General features: G+C 43.2%; 1 protein-coding gene across 2 annotated transcripts in view; it reads left to right on the forward strand.

Moving 5' to 3' along the window:
- Positions 1-500: 500 nt before the first annotated feature.
- CPSF7 (cleavage and polyadenylation specific factor 7) overlaps positions 501-11,004 on the forward strand; it is a 21,746-nt gene continuing 11,242 nt past the window's right edge. The window contains exons 1-4 of one of the 2 annotated variants that reach the window (XM_007462178.1): positions 501-612; positions 6,608-6,826; positions 7,667-7,770; positions 8,377-8,549. In XM_007462178.1, coding sequence (XP_007462240.1) covers positions 559-612; positions 6,608-6,826; positions 7,667-7,770; positions 8,377-8,549 — 550 coding nt within the window. In that variant the 5' untranslated portion in view covers positions 501-558. The remainder of the gene's footprint in view (positions 613-6,607; positions 6,827-7,666; positions 7,771-8,376; positions 8,550-11,004) is intronic. The other variant, XM_007462179.1, reaches the window with a different exon arrangement.

Genomic DNA, 11,004 nt, shown 5'->3' on the forward strand with positions numbered 1-11,004 from the left:
GGGGGGGGGGGGGGGGGGGGGGGCGGGGGGGGGGGGGGGGGGGGGGGGGGGGGGGGGGGGGGGGCCCGGGCCGGGGGCGAGGACTAGGCCTGGGTGGGGAGCGGAGGTGGTTGGAGCTCTGGGACTCGCAGGGACTGTAGCCCGGGCCGCTTGGGGCCTCAGCAGGTGCGGCGGGCTGTGGCTGCGGGCTTCGCCGCGATCCTTCTTCGCAGCGCCATCCGAGGGCCCCTAGGAGCAGAGGCCTGCACTTCCTTGTCGCGCCCCAGGCAGCTGCGGCGCAGCTCCGGTCGGGCCCGAGGGTGATCGGCAGCGAGCCCCGCGAGCCCCGGTGGCCTGGGAGAGCGAGGGGCGGTGCGAGGCCGGGGGCGGGGCGGAGCGGGTGGGGCAGAGCTCGGGCTGCCAGGATGCTGCGTCTCTGGAGACGGGGAGGTTGGCAACCAATGCCCTCATCCCACCCTGGGACCCTTATGCCTCTAACTCTTGTTTCTTTCTGGATACTGCAGTGGCATCTTTCTTACCTTGTCCATTTTCCGGGCTCGAGATCTTCCTTCCGGAGCCATGTCAGAAGGAGTGGACTTGATTGATATATATGCTGACGAGGAGTTCAATCAGGTGAGGGGTCATCGGGAGCATTGGTATTTTCCTGTACCAGCTGAGGAATCACTTGCACCAAACTTGCAGTGGTTCCAGGCTGTGTCAGTCCATGAAGATTTTATAGGCCTAAACACCCCTCTGTCAGATCTAAAATTTTCCCTCTAGCACAGACTTCCAAGATTTCTGACCGTTCTGCTTTATGTTAACTTAAGCCTCCAGGCTTGATTTTAAAAACTTTGATTTAAGAGTAAATAAAAATTAGATTTAATAGAGTGATGAATCAACCTGTGGAACTTGCTCCCCCAGGAAGCCAAAGTTGGATGTCAGTCTCTTCGAAGACTAACCAAAATTAAAAATCAGAATTAGGTTTGCTATAGTATTCATGAGGACGATGTTAATACCTATTCCTTTGAGATTCTCACAAACTGCCCCTGGAGAAATGTAGTCTCCTCCCCCATAAGGCAGTGAGAGGCTCAGTATAAAAGATAGCTTTAACGTTTAACTTCAGCTGCATTCCAGTTGTTTTCTATCTTCCTTCCTTTCAGAAGTAGCTTGACTTCAAGCTTGAGAAGTAAATTTTATTGATGGATCTACTTGTTTGGTGGGGGGAGGTAAAGGTGTTGGACAAACCGGTTATGAAGCAGATACAGACCCAGTCACATGCTCTAAGTTGGATTTGTTGGTCTCTATATATGTCAAGAAATATGATCCAGTAATCTCCTTTGAAACAATAATCTCATATACAGTTCAGTTCTGAGCTCTTGAGGTCAAATCTCAAGAGTGTTCCAAAATCTCTATTTAAAACTTACTAATATGTTGCCTGGATTATTTTCAGCACTGTTCTACTCAAGTAAGCTGGTTCTTCCTGTTGGCATCTTTTAATGGCTACATGTAAGGACCTGGAAAGAGGATTAAAAAAACAGTCTAGGGAAGGAAAGTGCTCTGATTGGACCCTGACTTTGATATGAAGCAACAGAAGAGGTTGATATATGCCATTTCTTTCACTAAACATAAGTTAGTCATTTTCCCATGTCTTCTCAGGCAAACTGAAGTCATGTACATGTGGCTGCTGATTAACTTAAATACATGAAGATTTTTCTTTAAATTTCAAACAAGTCATAATTATTTCGGGATGAAAAGAAAGGTTTAGAATATTTAGTTACAAACCATTGTTTTCCTGAGTTTTTCATATTACTTTGAATCAGACTTACTTTTTACTTTTTTTGTTAGTACTAGATAGCAAGAAAACAAGGCTCCCTTAGTTGTTTTCACTTACTAATTTTAAAAACTTCTTTTCCCCTAATTTCCTTATCTGTGGGTTGGTAACAGTGCTGCTGATTCACTTTGGGAAATGGGTAGAACAGGGTCCTTGACCACAGGGACATTTGGTCTGAGAAGTGAGATTCCATAATTTCTTAAGCAATGCAGCTTGTAGGTCATAGACAAGACATAGGCCTCATCCAATGGTCACTGCTTTGTCAAGGTAGAAGTCATTGGCCTCAACAATTTGTTCTCTGGTCTCTTTAGTTAAACAGGACTTTTTATGGGTCTAAGATAGGCCAAAGATGGTGTGTGAAATCAAGTAGACATTTATATCAAATGGACAGTATTTGATACTTAGTAAGTTGAAAAAAGTATAGATTTTGAATGTCTTATGTCTAGGGGAAGGTCAGGGGAGGGGTGCTTTTTTCCCCACAAGTGAGTTAATTTTTAGCAAAGCTGGTTTTAGTATATCCTGGAGGCTGCTAAGGAAGTGGTAAAAGCTCTGTTTGGCTGGGATTGTTAGAAGCAAGCTTAGACTGAAGGCAGCGAGTACACATTGTGTTATAAGAATGTTATTGGTTCACCCCAAGCTTACCCATGCACGAGAACCTTGTCACGTGTACTTTGCTCCCCAGAGAAGATGAGCACTGTTCCTAGATGGAACCCCATCGTGCTGACTCCTGGATCTCTTAAAACATGTGCTGCAAAAGCCTCTTTTGCAGAGCTACTTGACTCCTTTTACAGTTGGAATCTTAGGGTTCACAGCTGCTCTCTTAGGCTGGGGAGAACAACTAGAAAAGAGACTGAGAGCTGCCATCCTGCTGAGTGTTTTGTCTCTGTTCTGTTCCTTATGCACAGACAGGCACTTTGCTCAATATGCTTAGTTTTCCTCATTTTTATCAACAAGTATTTATTGAGCTACTTCTGTTTGCTGGGCACTGTGTTAGAAGTAGTGAGATAAAAGGAAAAAATGGATTTCTTTGCTCAAAAGAGGTTCCATTCCTGGTGGTTGAGAGCAGTGGACAGTGACGGAAGGAGAGTGTGAGGTGAGAACTGTGGAAATGGTAATTACAAAGCCAAAAACTGAGTTTTCGTTACAGTTAAAATTATATCAAATGGGTTGCTTTGAGAAAAATAAATCCTAAGCTTTATTATTCCCCTTAGATATCAGGAAAAGGGCTGGCAGGTAGGAACATTGAGCAGACAGGTGGGGAAGTTCTCATTTAAATTCATAATCATGCAAGTTCTCTTTTGTAAACCAAGAGGCTTCATGAGACAACCACAGTTATTCCTATGCTGTTAAATGCAAAATTGTCCCTGGTATTAGTTCAGTATTAAATAGATACTTCTTTTTTAATCTCTCTGAAATGAATCCCTCCACATCCATGCCTGTAAAACGTATTTTTCACTTAATTTGTAGAATTAGATTTTTCTTTAACTGCATAAAACACCAGCTCATTTGGTAATCTGAAAGACCTCAGGCCCTATCTGTTTTTCTGTCTTAGCAACTGAAGAGTAAAGTGACTGATGTTGCTAGCAGATTTAAATCCAAACACAACTTGATACGTTGTTTCTTCAATAAAATCTTCAACAGAATCCTCAACAGGTCTGCCTGTGCATCAGAATAGTTCCCACAAACTTCTTTGAACTGAGGCTCTGTGGCACAGAGAGACCATTTGAATCTTGTGACAGTTTTGCGTTCATTGAATCCTTTTGTGTTTCTTAAAGTGGTAAGGTAATCCATCCACCAGGGTCTTCCAGGGTTGAGTCTGTCGTATTCTCTAAGGAACCCTGAAAGAGCAGATTGTTTGCCAAGGCTTACAGTATGGGGGGTTTCCTGGTGATACGTTTGATGTCTGAGCTGCCCGAGTCTGCATGTTCTCTACCCAATTATCAGCAATAATTTTTGTGTTACAACTTTTAGACACACATCTCTGAATCACAGATACTACATGGAAGGAATTCCAGTTTGGTTCCACTGACCATCCAAGATGGTGTGTTTCCTTATTCCGTTTAAGTTCCATTTCACAGTCCTTGATTTATCTTAAAAACAAGGAGGCAGCCTGGTGTGAAGCGTGAAGCAGTGTTGTCTCAGGGTTAGAGCTGGAGAAGACGGAGTGGTTTCTAAGCCCTTCTCTACGTGAACCGCAAGGGCAGAGCATACCTAGTACGTGAATAAAGAAATAAGTGGTTTGCCTAGAGTTAGGATTGTTTGCGATGTAAGGCTGTGAAATATTTTACACATAAAATGTTGAGCTATTAGCCACAGCTTTCTTCACCTTTTTATTTATTATCCACCCTTTGCTCTCCAATGTTAGCTTCTCCCCGTCCTTCGCATACCCATCCTTTTTTATGCAAGGTCCTTATTTATAGGTTTGACTACCTAAAATAGTTTTCCTATGCTTATTTGCCTCACTGATTCCTTTTCTTGCTTTTAAGTTGCCCCTAAAAAGTGTACTCCCTTTTGCCATTCTCTTTGCCATTCTCTTTACAGGCTTCAAACTCCTCTCCTATGGGGCTTGTTAAGAGTATTTGTAATATTTGAAGCTATTTACATGCCTTAGGAAGTAGAATCCTTTCCCCCTCAATACCAGAGCAATCCAATAGTATCACCATGGTGTGCGTGCTCTTCCCTGGTACTTCAGATAAACTGAGAAACTAAAAGATTGTTTCCCAAAGTTTCTGGTGGTATGTAGGTCCAAGAATGCATTTTGTAGTTAGTCTCTTCTCTAGTCGAAGTTCAGGATCGGCAGTTCTTGTGATGGTATTGAAGGGAGAAAGTTACTGGAGCTTCCTGTCCTGAGTTGCATTAGGGGAAATGATTCTCCTTCAGGCAATTAAACAAGTTACTTAATACAGGTTCTTTTATTCCCTTAGTATAGGCTCTTTCTTTCTTCTTGTTTTTAAAAGACAGCAATGACATGAATGAGCTATAGTTTCCCTAAGACACCCTGAACGTCTCCGAGCTATAGTTTCCCTAAAACACTCCGAACGTCTCCCTGTACTCTCATTTTGGCAGTATCCTCTTTAGCACTGTTTGGATGTTTTAGAATGTTACCTGAAAATATACTTGTCTGATCCTTAAAATAAAAAGATCCTCTCTGAGATAATGACATTGCAAAATCTGAAACATTAAGGTCCCTTAGTAGTAGTTCTTTTGATTTTAGGAACTTTTGTATAAGTGTTAGCTTGGGCTGCTGTAACAAAATAACAAAGACTGGGTGGCTTATAAACAAATGTATTTCTCACAGTTCTAGAGGCTGGAAAACTGAGATCAGGTTCATGTTCTGGTGATCAGCCTCTCTCAGTTGCAGACTGCCAACTTGTATCCTCACATCATGCAGAGCACAGCAGAGCAAGCAAGCTCTCTTGATTCTTATAAGGGCACTAATCCCTTTCATGGGCTCTACCCTCAAGACCTCATCTCATCTTAATTACCTCCTGAAGGCCCTACCTCCTAATACCATCACATTGGGGAGTAGGGTTTCAGTGTATGTAGGGGGGAATCAAACATTGAGTCCATAACAGTAATATATCACATAGGCAAAAAGTATATTTTGCCTATCTTGCAGAATTCACGTTCATATTTGAAAGCTTTCTATAACACAGCTTATGATATCGGTGCTTGTCCTGTTTCCTGACCTTTATATTTTAGAGAACTTAACTGTTTTTGTGTATCATTGGACATCTCTGGTATTGCTCAAAGATGTCTCATAAATGTCATGGTAATGTATTGGATCTGCGTGTCATTTGAGAAATAGAACTTATAATGGAAAATCCCCCCATTATTCACTTCCCTTTTATTTTATTTTTTATATTTCTTTGATGGTTAATGGAAAGATGGGATTATGTACTATGAGTTTTAGAGCTTCTCTAAATCATTTGTGTAAATCAAAGAGTTTAAACCAATAACTCCCATTCTTTTTTGTGTTTTGGTTCCCACTTTAACATGCTTTTCCCCCGATTTCCATTTCTAAATAAATATACTCCCTTTATTTCCTTCCTTCCTTCCTTCCTCCCTCCCTCCCTCCCTCTCTCTCTCCCTCCCTTCCTCCCTTCCTCCCTCCCTTCCTTCCATTTTTGGCTGCATTGGGTCTTTGTTGCTGCACATGGGCTTTCTCTACTTGCGGCGAGCAGAGGCTACTCTTCGTTGCAGTGCGCGGGCTTCTCATTGCGGCGGTTTCTCTTGTTGGGGAGCACGGGTTCTAGGCAAGCAGGCTTCAGTAGTTGTGGCTCAGAGGCTCTAGAGTGCAGGCTCAGTAGTTGTGGCGCACAGGCTTGCCACCAGGGAAGCCCTACTCTATTTCTTATTAAGTAGAAGAGTAAGTTTTGTGTAACTCTTGATTTTGGAAATAGCATAAGATGTTGAAAACAAATTTTCATTAGTGTATCTTAGATGTGGTCTTGAGAAGCTGGCCACATTGATAGCAGTAGCAGGTGCATCTCTGTGCATTCTTAGTTTGCTTGTTTAATCATCATGTACCTTTTGAGTCTCACAGTTGATTAAAGCTAGAAACACTATAGACTGCTAACAGGGTCTTAGGAGAAACACCTACATACATAAGTATAATTAAGTGTTAAAATTGTTTTACATGGGGAATTTTTTCTTCCTAGTTTCCTAGAGTAGGACAAGGAAGTTTTGTATGTTTTATAAAATATTTGACCGTGGATTGTAAGTAAATTAGAGTAAAATAGGATGGACAAAACAAAAGGTTTTCAAACCCACCTTTGCCAACGCCTCATCTCTTAGGACCCAGAGTTCAACAATACAGATCAGATTGACCTGTATGATGACGTGCTGACAGCCACCTCACAGCCCTCAGATGACAGAAGCAGCAGCACTGAGCCGCCACCTCCTGTTCGCCAGGAGCCATCTCCCAAGCCCAATAACAAGACCCCTGCAATTCTCTACACCTACAGTGGCCTGCGTAATAGGCGAGCTGCTGTCTATGTGGGCAGTTTCTCCTGGGTGAGCATGGGTAACCAAAAAGGCTTGTGGGTGGGCTGGAGGGAGAGCACTGGGAGGTGATGGCATTTTCAGAAACCACTGTTGCACTGTTTTGTGCTCTGATGGGGTTGGATTTCTTTTTCCTGGGATCAGGTTGGATTGATCTCTGAAAGAGAACTATCCTGAGGACGTACTGGTGCCGAAGAAAGCAATGATTAAGTGGGTAGTTGCTTTTTCTGCCATCTTGTTACCGCCCCTGACCCTGGGGCTTTTATGTCTACCAGGGTCATCTGTGGGATGAGATTTCAGAGTGAACACCTTGAACTCTTGGTGGTCATTAGATGGTCCTATGATAATGATGGGTGAGAGGGAGCAAAGACCTTGATAGCTGTAGTACGCTCGGGGTAGGTGGTGATTGTTGTTCTGCAAAAGTTATTGTGTGACATGTTTGGGGGCTGGTGCTGGGAGGTGGTGTTTTCAAATTAAGAAATGTATATACTGAGGGGAAAGTTGCTGTCAGTGATCAACTCTAGCCTATCAGATCTATAACTAAAAGCTGCTAGTAATCACCATTTGAGCTGATGACGAGCCAGCCCAAGTGGCAGTCAAAGTTAAAATAGGTTTTAATTTTCTTAGTCTCAAAGACGGGGATTGGGGCAGGGGTGGGTGGCTTTGGAATTCTGCATGGATGAGGACGATAGGAAAAAGTGCTCTAATTGAAATATTGATGGTGTTCTGGGTTTCCTGTGGGAGGTCATGATTGTGACTAGAATCCTAGGTTTGAGGGAAGGGTTTGGGACATTCTGGGGGAGGGGGGTGTAGCTCTTGACATTTCTTCCTTTTCCATTTTGCCGGCCCCAGTGGACCACAGACCAGCAGCTGATCCAGGTTATTCGCTCTGTAGGAGTCTATGATGTGGTGGAGTTGAAATTTGCAGAGAATCGAGCAAATGGCCAGTCCAAAGGGTGAGGTCTGGATTTGAGAAGCCCCTTTTAGTTTGTAACCATTGGGATGACAGATCTGTACTGTTATTTTGGCCCTGTAATTTAATCCCTCCCACCCCTGGCCCAGTTTACTGCCTTGGTTTTAACAAACCACCTTAGAATGGGGACCTAGCTGCAATGTAGGAGAACATCCATCCATTGAGAGGCAAAGAAAGCTGATTTCTAATTTGAAATAAATAGGAAAATTTTAGCATGACACCTGTTTGTTTTTAGTAGTTTTGTGTGTTTAATATTAGAAAGATAAAAAAAAAAAAATGAGACTTCCCTGGCAGTCCAGTGGTTAAGACTTCGCCTTCCAATGCAGGCAGTGTGGGTTCGATCCCTGGTCTGGGAGCTAAGATCCCACATGCCTCAGGGCCAAAAAACCAAAACATGAAACAGAAGCAATATTGTAAAAATTCAATAAAGACTTTAAAAATGGTCCACATCAAAACAATCTTTAAAAAAATATATATTAGCAAGGTATCCTTGGCTTTACCAGTTTTCACTAAAAGTGGAAGAGAATTTCTGTGTTCCTGTCTTGGTTGTCTAGTAGATTTCACTCGTTTTTAATTTTTCTTCCTTAAGGTATGCTGAGGTGGTGGTAGCCTCTGAAAACTCTGTCCACAAGTTGTTGGAACTTCTGCCAGGAAAAGTTCTTAATGGAGAAAAAGTGGATGTGAGGCCGGCCACCCGCCAGAACCTGTCACAGTTTGAGGCACAGGCTCGGAAACGTGAGTGCGTCCGAGTCCCAAGAGGGGGTACGTGGAGACCATCTGTATGAAGGGGGGAAGTTTGTGGGTTTGTTTTCTGTGGTGTAGGCTTGGCCTACGATGTGGAAGAGTTTGAGAGTGGGTGGTGGTGATTATGGGTGGCAGCATGGCAGTAGGTAAGCCAAAAAACAAGGCTCATGTGCTAGGAGTCAGGTAGGTTCAGGTTATGGCTCAGTTTTGCCACTAACTCATTATGTGACCTTGGGCAGGTCACTTTACTGCTTAGGGCCTACTTCCCCATGTGAACTAGACACGCGACATATAAAGTTCCTGTCAAGTCTAAATTATGTGTTTCTATCTAAAAAATCAAGTGTATAGCAAATGGGCTTAATTGTAAGACTTGTGTCTATAAATTATTAAGAAGCAACCACCATAAAATATAAATATGATACATAAAGATGGCTGTAATCTTGTCGTAAACATACACTGGAAGGGTGTTCTGTAAGGAATCGACCAAGAGGAGTGCTGGAGAGTAAGAATTTAACAGTGTTTCTCCAGCATTGACCAGAGGGGTTGGGTACCCTTTCTATTACCTGCGATTTTAGTTTGCTTGGCAAGTGTTTCCCATTAGTAAAGAAAGTTGCATCATGCTACCTTAGCCTGATGATAGTATGCCTTAAGCTCACCTTATTCCCTTTATTCTGACCCTGTGCTCACCAAGACACCTTCTGATACTAATTTGGTTTCCCAACTAGGCTCTCCTACTGGGAAGAGAATGCGCTGACCAGCCGACACAAGTATTCCAGTCTGCTTGGCAGTTATATTTCTCATTGTAAATTAATAAATTGTCATTCTGGTCTATGAATCAGTCTCTTGTGAGTTTGGATAGTGTGAATCAATCTCCTAGGGTCCAGTCACCCCTGGGTGAACTGTTAAAATCAAGTTTCTGAACCTGCGAAACCTGGGGACCAACCTTGGATTGTCCTGACTTCAGAAGGTGCAGCCACCCTGCAAGGCCCTGCCTGAAACAGTCAACTGCCATTACTTTCCTTTTACTACAGTGGGGGTGTGGCAAAGTTTTCATTACCCACTTTCTGTCACTGCTTAGGTCCTGCTCTCAAAATAGTGCCTTGTATTTATTGATTGGGTAGTCCACTGGGACCTTGGATAGGTTGACTGAAGGTGAAAATGTGGCCACTCAACTCTTGCATAGGAACAACTATGTTCTTATAACTATATTGAGAGCCTAGATGGAAGTGGTGTGAGCTATTGCTCTGGGTTAGAAGGCACATACTTTTCTTCCTTGATAATCTGAATTTTCAAAGTCCATTATGTTTCAGAGTCTTTCTATGATTCACGCCTCTTCTAACTTTCTTAAGATGTATAATTTTACAGCTGCATTGAGCACCTAACAGTCCTGGCACCACCTGGCTGTTTACTCCTTGATGTTACCTTGCTTTGCTTAAGTGATGGTGCTGACTGAGTGGTGTTTTTCTGCGCTGTCATGTTGATGGACTTGGGCTCTGTTAATTCACTGAGTATAGCTGGTTGACTTAGTCTGCTTAACAGTGGTTGCTACTCTTGGGATTTGTGGCCATAGATACAAAAAGAACCCTTGCTAGTGTGGGAACGGTGGCTGGGAAGGTAGCTAACTTTCAGAGGATTACACTTGCTAATACCTCTTCTTTCTTCAGCTTGAGAGAACTCAGGGAAATAGCACGTTGCCATGTGTGTGAGACATGGAAAGCAAGAGAATGCTGTGGTAGGCACTGGTGATATACTATGTTAGAGAAACCAAGGTGGTTGCCCAGGGGATTAATTCCACCTTGTGCTTTCATCAGGAGTTAGTGTTTACTAACAAGTTTTTGTTTAAGGAGCACTCTTCTTTCTCTCCACACTTGTCTCCTAATGGCATCTTTCTACCTCCAAGACTCCCAAGACCATGTGATCACATTCTTCTGTTGGATTCCACATTAACCAGGCTTAGAGTAGACTGTTAAATTGGAAAGAGGGAACAAGTTTAACCAAATGACTTGACGGTGTCAGAGCCATGTTTCCAGCTGTATACAAACATGTTTTGAGCCCCTGTTTTGCACAACACCATACCACCGTTCCACGAAGATGTTCCTAGTAGGCTACCCTGTGGGGTAGAGGGTTTGGGCCATTGAAAAGTAAGGGGAGTTTCCCAGGTTTCAGGCATATTTTGTACCAGGCTTTTGCTAGGAGTCCCTGGTGTCAGCTGTGTGCCATCTGCTCATTCTGTGGGCAGATCTTTCCTTGGCTTGTCTCCCGTGTTTTCTCATTTAACCTCCAGTCTTCTCTCTGTTCTGTGGCTCTTCCCTGTCCCAGTTACCAGTTTGGGTACTTGGATGGAGGAAGTGTTATCCATCCCCTGCCCTTCCCTCCCTTCCCCCAAATTCCCTGGCCAAAGAGCCATGGCAAAGAGAAAATTTCAAGTATATAGCAGGATAAAGAAGGTTAACTATTACTAGTCTAGGGAAAG

The sequence above is a fragment of the Lipotes vexillifer genome, unplaced genomic scaffold, assembly GCF_000442215.2.
Source record: "Lipotes vexillifer unplaced genomic scaffold, Lipotes_vexillifer_v1.1 scaffold1129, whole genome shotgun sequence".
NCBI classification, from domain to species: Eukaryota; Metazoa; Chordata; class Mammalia; order Artiodactyla; family Lipotidae; genus Lipotes; species Lipotes vexillifer.